A 13424-nucleotide genomic window follows, 5' to 3' on the forward strand; every position below is an offset into this window, starting at 1 on the left:
CTTAGCTCTGTTAAAGAGCTTTCTGCATTTGCTGCATAGGTCACTGATCTGGAATGAAGAAGTGGTTTCTTTTGACTCGATGTATGCACATGCAATTTTCGTTCCATGTTTTTTCTTGAGCATCAATTACCAGGACTAGGGAGCCCGAATCAGACTGATTTTTTTTTTTGGGGGGGGGGGGAGATGGAGTCTGGGTGAGTTGAAGGTTTAAAATTCCTAGAGTCAGAATTTGTCATTTTCCCTCTAAGTCGGCAGTTCTGCCAGTGCTTGCAGAATCAAAGTCCAAGTTGGGCTGGTTTTCAGGTAAAGGAGTCGGAGTCCAAGACTTAAAATTAAGGAGTCTGTCATTTTCCGTCCAACTACGCAGCCCTGTTAATTACACACTGGGTTTGTTCAAGTTTGGATCCTTTAGTGGTTGTAAGTTGTCAAATACAGCTAGCTTTTAAGTAGATCTTCTTAGTTTATTTAACGTTATGTCAATTCTGAATCTATCGCACAATAATGAGCAACCTTATTGTTACTGTAAGAAATAGACCAAATTTTGTTTTCAAAATGTTGATATACAAGAGATACGTACTTAACGTATTTAAATTATTTTCTTCTGCACTGTACTTGGGAGGATTTTTAAAAATTAAATTATAGAGGTTTATGATTTCTAAAAATCCTTATTATTATTATTATTGCATTAAATGCAAAAGTCACTATACTTAATTTATTTATTCATTTTAGGAAGGAGCTCTTCAGAAAGCTGCTGAACAATGCAGACCTGTACTTTTGGAACAGCTTGATGGTGATCTTCGAGGCATTTGGTTACTGACAGAGTAAATTTTCATCTTTCTTTTTTGTTGTTATTAATTAAAATTGCAATTTTTTAAAAATAGATTTAAAATTTTAAAGTAAATTTTGTGAAACATTTTAATATATTTACTATGTAAAAGTCATAAATACTCCAGGGCTGTCAAGTCAGAGTCAGACCGATTTTCGGGTAAAGACGTTGGAGTCAGGAATCAAGAACTTAAAATTCCAGTAGTCGGAATCGGTCATTTTTCCTCAAAGTCTGAAACTCTGCCAGTTAACTTTGTTCAGAAATAAATTAACTTTGTCTTTAAAAATTGCAACTTATTCTGCAAATAGAAGAAACATATTTCTTCCTGGCATTTTTTTTTACCGCTTTGGAAGGAACGTGCCAACCCTGTTCAGGGCATGAGCCAATAGTCACCACGATTATTTTTTTGTGACTGATGTATCAAAAAGCTGAAAATATTTTTTTCTTTTCTTTCTGCATTGAAAAAAGGATTTTTTGTAACTGTAACACACATATAATATGTGTTCCAATTTTGCCCATCAGAATGTTGTTCTCGCAATTGTAGATTGTAGCATTTTAATTATACATTCAAACTATTAAATTGATTTGAAATAAAGTGAATCTTCGGTAACTTGACACATGGAGAACTTGACTCCCCCAATAACTCAACATTTATTTTTCTTATGGTTTGCCCAATGCTAAATTCAATATGCAAAAACCTCTCTAACTTGACATACATTGGCAGGCACTCTTATAAGTCAACATCCAATTGCTATTCTATTCCAATTTTTGCTACCAAAATCTTTTCATCTTGACTTCTTGGAATTTTCAGCTGCGTTTCTTGGTCAGTCAATCCTTTTCCAGAAAACTGTTTTAGAGAATACCAGCTTTTATCCAGGTGAGTCAGCTACCACACTCAGTGGTTTTAGTGAAATTCTTAAAGGCTTGGAAAAGGTAGGATAAATGTACCCATGGAAGTGTTTTAGAGAAAGAAGGCACCATGTCAAGTTTTTAAAACAAGTGTGAACAAGAGTTTTCATCTTTAATAAACCTGACAGGCAAGAAGCTTTTATCTCCTTTCAAAAATTATGGATTTATTCCTCATGAGGTGCTTAAATAATATTAGTGATTTTATTATGTACTTCCAAAAAGAAAAAACGAAAAGAAAATTCATTTACTGAAATTAATTTTCATAATGTAATGTGAATGTTAAGCATTAGTAAGTAAGTGATACAGAAACTCTTTAGGAATTAAAATTATAGAACCTTGGTAAGTTGACATCTGCTTAAGTCAACGTTGTTTCATGTTCTTTTGTGGTGTCCAGTTATCTAGGTTCCACTGTATAAATATTTCATTTTCTCAATGGCACTACTTATTAAATTTTTTAACAAAATATTTCTTTCATTTTAGAATTGATCATTGGGATACTGAAAAAGAACGATTGCTCTTTTTGACTGAGAAGAGTTTGATATCATTAAAGTATGACTTCATAACTTTGAAGTTATTGGAATACAAGCGCCATAATCTGACACAGTTTAAGCGCATTACAATTGGTGAACTGAAGTATCCTGAAACTTCTCTTATGCCGTAAGTATATATATATATATATAAAAGTATATTGACTAGAGATTTATTATTTACACCAGAGAACATGCACCTAGAAACAAATCGATTCTTTTAACTTAAAACAGATTTATATAATCTTAGCAATTTTTCAATGTTAAAATAACTTAAGTTTGCTTATGTTTTGCCTTTTTTCGTTTTTTGAAAAGAAAACAAACTTTCAAGATTTTGAATATTATTTCTTATTTAAACTTTTCTATTTCAATTTGTAAGTGATTAAAGAAAAATATGTTCAGTCTGTGGTGGCAGTGTTTTCTTTCAGACTTTTTGCTCCGGGAGGAGGGGGCAAGCAGGGCCGGATTTAGAGGAGGACAGGCGTGGCTACTGCCCTGGGGCCTCCACAACAAAGGGGTCCCCACAAAAAATGTTTTACAAAATATCCTAACTTTCACGGGTCGAAAATATCAGATATATACATATATATATCAAAATACTCTGATATATATCAAAGTATCGGATATTTTCGAAAATATGATGATCTTTTCGAACTTTGATTAGGGGCCTCCACCCCTTCGTTGCCCCGGGGCCTCCACACTTCCAAATCCGGCCCTGGGGGCAAGGATGTATTTCAGGGGGCAGGACACTATAACAGTTCAGAGGGGGGTCAAGGGCTTATTAAGGGACCTTAATCCCACCCCTACCCCCTACTCCTTCAAGAAAGAAATTAAAAATCACCCAACTCTGAAAAATTTTATAACATCAATTTGCGAAGTTACCTTCATGTTTGCCCACCCCTCCTCAAATAAATCCCTGTATGGGTCATTCTTCAAAAAGTAAATTTTCGGTCACACACCTTTTACAGTAAAAACTTGTGGAACAATTCGTTTAACAATAATTTTTATGAACCACATGGTTTTTTTTTTTTTTCAAAACCTTCATTATTGTTTCCTTCCCCCCCCCCCCCAAGTTTTCTTAAATTTTACATATTATTTCAAAGAGTAAAATCTAGTTGATGCAAAGTAACTAGCACAGTTTTATACTTAAACTAGCTGCGTTGCACGGCTTTGCCCGGTCTACCTTGAAAATGGAAATTGTGTCAAGTGACGTATATTCAACAATCAAGCATAAAAAATAAATAAAAAAAAACATCATGATTTCCTTTCCAAACAATGAGGACAGATGTTAAAATACTTTTAAGAAATTAAATCCAGAAAGATGGATTTAAAATGCATAACTATGGAAACACAAAATAAAATAAGTTTAAGGAATTAAAATGCGAAAGAAAATGGTTCACAATTTGAATGGAATCGAGATTTCTTAAACTTGATTTTAAAAGGCTTGTAACTTTTTTTCCTTTTGAGATAAAAGCTTATTTTTTCGACCATAGGTCGAGTTAGATCTGGAGTAAAAAAGGTCGCTTTTTCCAATGGCGTCAAAGAGAAAACTGTGGGACAATTCCTTCACTTTTTATTGATTTATTTAATGAAGAAAGTAGTGCCTAAATTTCAGCTAAGCCTGAAAAAATTAGAGCTCAAAATGCAAATTACTCCCACCGTAATAAAGTTTGTGCATTGAAACAAATTGCGTAGAATGGGGAAACTTCTACCCTTTCTAACGATATGTAATATTAATATGTGCAAGTAATTTTTCACCCCCATATTTGGGAATTTATGTGAAAATTGGGCCTTAATTGGAATAAAAAAAGAACTATTCATCGAATTTTTTTCGAACTGGTCTGCAAACCTTTTCAGGACTTAAAGGAACAAACTGTGAAACTTTCAGCAAAATCGGCCGGGTAATTCTCGAGTTTTGCAGGTTCAAACACACAGACGCTTTTTGGAGACTTCATTTTATACTGTGTAAAGATTACAGATTTAATTAATTTAGAAACTTGCATTGTTTAAGGTAATGCAAGTTTGCTAAATAGTTTTTCTTTTGTTTTTTTCTTTTTTTAAAATCAATGCAGCTTTCCTATTAGGTACGTAAATATTCTGAGGCAGACCAACTTAAGTTTTTCTAAAATTACATGGAGAAAAAATCCAAGTAGCTCTTTTTTTATTTATTCAATTATTATAATTTTTCAGTCTTTTGCATTTCAAAATAGTCCAAAAAGCATATTTCAACCAAAACTTCATTTACTACCTAATTTGCTTGATTACCTAAGCTTCATTAAGCTAGATTATATACCACTTATATTTAATGCTGAAATATTTAAACGACAAGTGAAAAAAATAACTAAAGAAGTCCAAGAACACTTGGAGTAGGCATAAAATTGTGCTTATACTTGCTCACCTTTTGCATCCCCAATAAATGATGCAGTCAGAGCAAGAAAAGAAAATATAATCCAAAATAATAATCCAAATCCTAATAAAAGAAAATCCAAGTATCGTTGGGCCGTCATAGTGCCCTGTATACGAACTAGAGGTGATATACGTGCCCCAAACCATTATGCCACGTTGTCGTGCCGTGGGACGTTCCACAGTTACGCCGGATTAGATCTGTCTCCACATTGACGCCACACACGTATGCGGCGACTATCACTGGATAAACAGAAGCGGGATTCATCTGACAACATGACATTTTGCCATTCTGTCATCCACGTCGCTCTAGTCCGGCACCATACTAAACGTTGCTGTCTATATTGTGGGGTCAATGGCAGTCTTCTTAACGGATGTCGTGATTGCAGACCATGTGCGACCAAACGACGGGAAATGGTTCTGGTTGACACAAGAACATTCAGGGTATCTTGCACCTGCTGCAGAATCGAAGAACAAGTGACTTGTGGGTCTGCTACAGCTTGTCGGTGGATGCGTCGATCCACGCGTTCTGACGTCACTCTGGCTGCCCCTGCACCCCTCAATCTTGCCACATTTCGTTGTTCCAACCATCTTCGGCACAGCCGATGCACCGTGCTTGCATCCATGTGGGTATCATCTGCGATTTGACTTGTGGACTAACCTCCCCTTCTCAGTCCGATCACCATACCCCTCGTAAAATTGCCTATCTGCTGGAAGTGCCTTCGTTGACGGTGGCCAGGCATTCTCTCGTGTTACACGTATCTTCCAAGACAAAAACAAAATTTCTTCGATAATTCTCCAGTCAGAAATAACGACACGAATATTGCCCATTCTGTAAGTTCCTTCCCTTACATCTTACTTCATGTGCCTCGGAGAGTTGTGCATTTCACATCATTTACATAACTCAGTGATGTACGCCTACTCTAAAATTTGCATAAATTTCTGAGCACTCCTTCTTGGTGTTGCATTTTCAATGTCGAGCAGTGTAATATAGTTTACAATCTGTTGCATATTTACATATAGCTTTTGGATGCATATTGTTTGAAATAATAGTAATGAATCCATGATTATTTCGCATCAAGCTTTTATTAATTAAAGCAGAATCAGCTCTTACAGCAATACATATTTTAACAAATCTTCTCAGTATAAAACTTAAATTAATTTTTGTTCAAATGTTTTAGTTTTATTTTAAATTGGTATTTTAGACTTAAAATTGGTAGTTAGAATTCATTAGCAATAGTGTGCAGAGTTATAGCAGGATAACAATGGTGATTTGATTGAAAGAAAACGAGAAACCTTTTACTCCAATTTAATGTCATTTTTCTCATTATTGGCGGTTTTAATATGAGCAACAGTGGCAAAATTAAAACCAAATTTAAAAAACAAAAAAAAAATCGCCAAATTTGTCGCCAAGTTGACGACCAAAAGACTGGCAATATATCGCCTAGTGTCCGCCAAATTATAACACCATGTGAGTTTACATCGAAATTAACAATGATTTCCCCCCAAAAAGGGGCAAAAGACCCCTTTTGGAGCATACGAATGCAACCAAAAAACAAGATGCACAACTAGACCCCACTATGAGTCTACATACCAAATTTCAGTTTTCTAGGACATTCCGTTCTTGAGTTATGCGACATACATACACACGTACTTACAGACGTCAAGAGAAAACTCGTGGTAATTAACTCGGGGATCGTCAAAATAGATATTTCCGGTGTCTGTACGTTCCTAGGCACATATCCATGTGTGGTCGGGTTGAAAAAAATCTCAACATTCATTTGAGGGTGAGCAAAATGGAAATTAAGGCCGATTTTTGGGTGAAAATTTTTTTGCGAATACAATACTTCCTTTTTTGTAAAAGGAAGTAAAAAAGAACTAGAGTACACAATGTGCTAAAAGTTTTTTTTTTTTTTTAAATTTTAGGTTTATTAAGTCGATATGGAATGCAGTTTAGCATCTCTCTCTTTCTAAGCTTTCTACTTTTTAAATGATGTGTCTGTACTGTAATGCTTTTCTTGTTTGCCATCTCATTTATATGCATTTAAATATTCTTTCCTTTTTCCTGCTCTCACTCACTAATCTCCAGGAAGATAAATGGAGCCATGGATTTTTTTAAACAAAGAGTTATCCCCAAAATAAGACAAGGCCGAAATTTTCGACAGAACCTAAATTCTAATGACATGAAGCTAACAGTTGTAGCAAATAAGCCTAGGTTAGCAGCATGTTTTCTGTGTTATTCTTGCCTTGTTATTTCTTCTTTTTCTATTACTGATATCAAAAGTCTACTGCTTAAAGATTTTAATTTTAAGTGTTCCTTTTTTAACACCTAATGCAAAATGAGGTCTTTTAAAAGTGTAACATGAACATTTATGTAAATGTATTTAGGGTGGTTCAGAAAAACTTTTTTTCAGCTAGAGTCCAGGCCACCCCCTATTTTTTTTTTCTTTAGACCTACTAATATTATTATGTTGTTAAAGTTTTAACTTCTTAATCAAATTTTAAGAGGGTGCTCACTGACCCCTTAATTTAACATTAGCCATAGTATACAAAATGTCACAAGTTTAGAAACATTGAATTTTGCAAATTGTTTTTTCCTTTTTGTAAATATTGTATATACTCGCCTATAAGTCGACCCCCCCTACTTTTAGCCCCTACTTTTAGGAGAAAAATCAGGAAGAAACCAAAAACCCACGTATAAATCCAGTTCCTACTTTTGGAAAAAACTGGAGCGTTTTGCCACAATTTCGAATTTAAAGGTTATAAAAAGAAGGGAAATGAAATATATAATAAACATTTTATGTTAAAAAAAGTCCGATTTTTATTCTTTTGCACAAAAAGGATAGGAATCGCGATTTTTGTAAAGGGTTAAATTTCGCTGTTACGATTTGTTTTACTGTTTGCTTTTGTTTTGTCGTCACATAAATAAATTTTATGCTGTTGCCATGTTATATTATTTTTTTAAAATGAGCAATAATTCACGACTATCAGGAAATTGCAAATACGGCGTTTCTCGAACTTTTTGCATAGTTGTCCATTTACTGTATTTATTTATTCTTTATTTCACAGTCAGATCATGTAAAATCAAGCGGAATATTTAAGTATTTACTTCTTTAGTATCTGCTTAAAAGGGATAAACTATAATCAGGGAAAATTTTCGGAACTTCTGCCTCATATTTAAGTTGACCCCCGAACTTTAAACTTCATTTTTTGTAATTAATTTCTCAATTTATATGGGAGTATATACGGTAATTATTTTATTGCAATTTGTGTGCATATTACTAGTGCATATTATATAATGTAGCATTGTTTTTACAGTTAACTCCCTTCCCCATACGTATGAAGTTTAAGGGGAAGGGGTTTAGCACCCCCTTTCAGTTGAAGTAGGAAGTTAAAATTCTTCCAGGGTATTACTATCCATAAGTCTAAACATATTGAGGGGTGGCCCATTATCTAGGAGAAACTTTTTTTTCATGTATTTTTGAACCACGCTAATGTATGTCTGTGTGTCTGTCTGTACCATCGTAGCACCTACAATGGGGACACCTACTTACACAGTGATACCTTAACCTAGGGCCTGTGGGCGATATTTAGCCCAGTGTGTTCAATGGTACAAATTGGACAGGATGACTACCATGATCTGTAACCTTCAAAATTACGAGACATCTTCATTTGCTATCAAGAATGATTGTTGCAAATAAGGGGCCACATAGTCAGAAATTGGTTTTTAAAAAACAGATGGAAACTTTGTATTGCGGTAATGATAACATTTCTTGGTATTTAATTTTGTTTCCTTCTTATGTTATCTAGAAAAATTTTAAGAAGATACAGTAAACCTTTATTAACCCGAACTAGAGATGCACCAAATGCCATATTTTGAGGAATAACGACTACTGAACAATTGGTTAAATTTTTTAAACTTTAATGATTGTATTTTTCTTTCCTGCCAATATAAAATAGGAATGTTCATCTGTTTTGTACGTTTTATGATATGTAAATACACAACCATTTAACATCTAAAATTTATCTACATTAAGTATAATTATTAATCTGAAATAAATAAATGACATAAATTATTCCTAACCCAAAAGCAAATAATCATAGTAAATGGCTAGTTTGGTTTGTGTTTATCAGCAATGATACGCAACTTTTTTCTTGACCTATGATTTGATAACTGATGATGTAATCATGATAACATGTTATGTTATTAAATAAATAATCTTGCATTTAAACGAACTCAGTGATTTTCTGCTATTTTAGTCTCCTTAGTAACTGAACAATTGATGATTGTACCTGATGATTTATCATTCAGGTGTTTTGTATAAAACTAAAAATTGTACTTTGAAAGTGACAATATTAGTAAGTAACGGTTCATTTTCTACTATATGGTACTATAGTATAGCTTTCATTTATTGTACAGTAGACCCTCATTTTACAGGTTTTTGACTATACACGGTTAAGATTTGACACCTTTATTTTATTTTACGTGGATGAGTTTCAGTTTTATGCTGGTGCAGCAATGCGAACAGATAAAATTTTCCTCTCTTTCAAAATCTCAACTGCTAAAGATTGCAGATTACGCTCATTTTGGTGTGCTAATAAGCAAGCTTGGGCCACTGGATACATTTTATGAGAATGGTTCCAGAGCTATTCCCAGAAGTAAAGTTATTAAACTCACACAGTTCAGAACTTAGTGGAAGAAGAGCTTTTAGGAGTGACAAAGGAGGCCAAAACCAACGAGGATTTCTCAGTGACTCACAACCAAAAACGTTCATATTGAAAATTTTGAACCATTCCTAGACAATAGACATGATCCTTCTGATTTGTTAGTGAAGGAAGATTCTATAATGGAAATGAAGCAAGTGATCATGGATGCGTTAATGCTATGCAAAGAATTACAGAGAAAAATTCTTAATGACTGCCAAAAGACTATCATAGCCAGCTCCTGTTTATAAACAGGACACAAAATTAATTTATGTTTTCTTTAGGCATGTTGTGCATGAAAGTTGATATATATATATTTTTTTAAAATTTCCAATGGCACATTTAAAGACAGTTGAATATCAAAAGGATAACAACAAAACTATAAATGAAAACGAGCAATCCAATAGCGTTCCCAGATGGATGTCCGAGGGAGAGCAGGACATCTGGACAAATGAGGCATGTCCATTACTTCCTGGAGATCACACAAAGTGCAGAAAGGGTCAGGAACCACGTTGATACGACAGAGATGTTTTCGTAGGCAATCAAGAAGAAAGTTGATATAAGTACACATTAAACTTCTTATAGAATTAGTCATCACTAGAATAAAGTATTTTGTTATCTACGGAACCAAACCCCTATTTTAACAACGCAAGTATTAGGTTTCAATTTATGCGGTTTTGATTTACGCGGCATTTCTGTGGAACTTAACCTTCACGTAAAACAAGTATTAAAAAATGTGTTTGCTTACCAGTTGTCAAATATGTAAATTTGTTTACTGTGCAGTTGCCAAACGTTAAAGTATTTAGCTGAACCAAATATTCGGTGCATCTCTAGTTCAATTAAACCTGACCTAACTTAATCCAGACATCAATTTAACAGTATATACTGTTTAGATGAAAGGAGAGTTAGCGCTGTAATGTAGTTTTGTATGCAAGTAATTTGAATTTTGGGAATGTATTTTTGTAATTTTCTCTTATGCAGTTTTATAATCCATTCTCTTGAATTCAAAATACAATTTTTACTGTGTACAATAGTTTATGTACTTTGGCTCAATTTGTAGGTTGTTTTCTTGAATCTGTACTTTCATTAATTTGGACAATGTAGATCCCTATTAGTCCATATTAATGAAGTTCTACTGTAGATTCAAATGCGTTCTGTCCCTCAAAATGCATTTTAATCTGTGGTGTAAAGGTCAAAATTGGTTGGGCAGCTATTAGCTATGATTCATTTGAGTCGAAAGCCTCTTGCATTTTTAATTTAATATTCATTGTTGTAAAAATAATCATGTATTTTGATATTGGCCATATTAAAAAAAGTGATAATAAGTAAAAATGTGTTGGCATGTTAATAAATTTTAAAATCCAACCAAATTTATTAATACTAATTGGCTAAATGGGGTGCATAAAAAGCCAATGTATGTAAAATTTTGTTTCAAAAGTCTAATTTCCCCCAGAAACGCTAATGTGAGAGTATTAAATTTGCTTAAAAAAGTCGACTACAGTTGTGATGACAGTAAGTATGATTTTATTCCTCTTGCTCCTCTCATAAAAATAATGCATCTCCCAGTAATAGTGTGCAATTTATTAATGTACTTGTTGGCAGGTCAGTAAAAGGGGAAGAATCATGAATGGGCAATTGCAAACGAACGTAGTTTCTCATTATTGTATATAAACTATTTCTTTGCAAAAGACATTGATTGGCAATCGCCCATTCATGATCCCTCCTCTGTCTCAGGAAATATTCTTTTTACACAAATTCTACTCTAATATGTTTGTTTTGAAATAAAAACTTTGCTCATTTAACTGTACTCAAACTGTCAAAAGGAATCTTTATGTCTTGATAAAGTATCACCTTTTGACTATCAAGTGAAATTGAATGAGATTACAGGCCGAGGAGTCGGTCACCTTTCTCACCTTTAGTCACCTTTTGAAAATTTGGTTACTTTTAGTCACCTTTTGCAACTTTTGTCACCTTTCTCACCTTTCTTGAAATGTGTCTTAGGAATTTTTTTTTAAATAATTAAATCTTTGAAAAGTATCTGAAGGAAAGCTTTAAAAGTGAAATTAATTAAAAAATAGCCTTAAATATGCCCCCCCCCCACCTTGTTGTTTAAGAAAAATAGCTATGCTACCGGGAAATCAGGGAATTTTTTTTATAGCTTGCAATTGCACCCTATGAGCAGAACCAGTCTTTCTATCCCTTCTGCAGATGGACTTGCTCCTTATTTTCGGGAATGTATGCTAAAAGAAGCGTGTTTATCCTATTATACTTTGAGCTGTGATGAAACTACCAATGTCAAAGACAAAAGAACTGCAACGAATAATAAAATATTGGTCTGAAAGCCAATGTTGCATCACAACAAGGCATCTCAAAATTTTTTCTTGGGCAAGGCAGTTGGTGAAATTTCGATTGAGAAGCTATGTGAAGCACTTACGGAGAGTAATTATCCATGAATAAATGTCTCATGCTTTCCTTAGATGGTTCTTATGTTAATAAAAAGGTTTTTAGGTGTTTGACACTATTATCCTTGAGACATGAGAAAAAAGCCTAATAAATATTGGTACTTGCAGTATTCATACAATGCATAATGCATATGTCAAAGCATTGCAGTATTTAGGTGAAGAAGCATCTGAACTTAGTACTTATAGCTATTTTGATGGTTGGCCTTCCCGTTAGGAGGACTTCGAAGATGTGCAAGCTCAACTAAATACACCTCATCGCAAGTTCCTGAAACACGCAACTACCCATTGGCTTACTATTGGACCTGCAGCAAACAGACTACTGGAACAGTGGGATGCTCTTCAGTATTATTTTTTTAAACATGTGCCTTTAAAAAAGAATTCAGCTATGCAATGCAGGTCATATAAAGCTGTTGCAAATGTTTTTAAAAGACCTTCTATAAAAGCTGAACTGCAACTGCATTTTATCACTTCATCTGCTGATTTGTTTATGCAGTTCACGAAACGCTTTCAATGCCAAGCGCCTATGATACATAAATTGTACCAAGAAATAGAGACCATTGTTCAGACTTTTATGGCTCGGGTTATAAAAGCCTCCGCTATAAAGAAAGTTTTTTTTCAAACGTAGACACCGATGAACTGTTTGCAATTGGTAACAGACTACCTTTGAAGATCTCGTTGTTAGTGGGGAAGGTGAGAGATGAACTGTCAAAACTGAAAGAAAATGAAAAGGTTATGTTTTTAAGAGCTGTTAAAAAGCATTGTGTGACTGCATGCAAGTATGTAATAGAAAAAAGTTGCATATCAAACGGGTTACTGAAAAGTTTTAAATTTTTGGATCCAAAAGAGAGAAGTAAATCTAGAAACTGTAAGGGTTTGATAAAGGTTGCCAAAATCATGCCTCTTAATGTTCCATTCGATAGGTTGCAAGATGAATAGAAACTTTTGCAGCTGGAAAAAGATGATGAAGCTTCCGAAAACAAAACCATTGATATCTACTGGCAGCTGCTCATTTCAAAAAAGGACTCAACTTCCAATGATCTAAAGTTTCCTAATGTTTCTAAGGTGATAAAAGCTTCACTTGCATTATCACATCGTAATGCTGACATTGAAAGACTATTTTCCATTTCAAAGCACCTTTTTGGTGAAAATGAAAATAAAACAGCAAGGATTGAAAGATTTTTAAGCAGCATACTTATAGTTAAAGACGCTGTAAAAGAATATCCTCATTTGCTTTCTTTACCAATTGGTCCAGAAATGATTAAATGTGCACAGCAAGCACACGCAAATTACACAACATACATGGAGAAGTGTAAAAGGAAAAAGGATTTGAAATCGAAACAGAAGCAAAAAGAACAGCAAAAAAGAAAGGATTGTGAAGAAGAAACTAAGAAAATAGAAAACAATTAAAACATCTATTGAAAGTGAAACTGTAGCATACCTGCCAAGCCTTTGGGATTTCCCGGAAGTTTTACGGATTTTTATGTCTTTTTCCGTTTTTCCGGTTATGAGCAAAATCTTCCGGATTTTTCACGTTTTGTAGGAAAAAAATTGTATCTCGCCAATTTTGGCGCTAACGATTCTTTTGTGGAACGT

The 13424-nt window shown here is 34.0% G+C and overlaps 1 protein-coding gene across 2 annotated transcripts in view; it reads left to right on the top strand.

Annotated features, from left to right (window-relative positions):
* LOC129229559 (tumor protein p63-regulated gene 1-like protein) overlaps positions 1 to 13424 on the top strand; it is a 29864-nt gene that overhangs the window by 15090 nt on the left and 1350 nt on the right. Inside the window, exons 3-5 of one of the 2 annotated variants that reach the window (XM_054863886.1) lie at positions 730 to 821; positions 2216 to 2392; positions 6755 to 6891. In XM_054863886.1, coding sequence (XP_054719861.1) covers positions 730 to 821; positions 2216 to 2392; positions 6755 to 6891 — 406 coding nt within the window. The remainder of the gene's footprint in view (positions 1 to 729; positions 822 to 2215; positions 2393 to 6754; positions 6892 to 13424) is intronic. The other variant, XM_054863885.1, reaches the window with a different exon arrangement.

This window comes from Uloborus diversus, chromosome 9 (genome assembly GCF_026930045.1).
Source record: "Uloborus diversus isolate 005 chromosome 9, Udiv.v.3.1, whole genome shotgun sequence".
NCBI classification, from domain to species: domain Eukaryota; kingdom Metazoa; phylum Arthropoda; class Arachnida; order Araneae; family Uloboridae; genus Uloborus; species Uloborus diversus.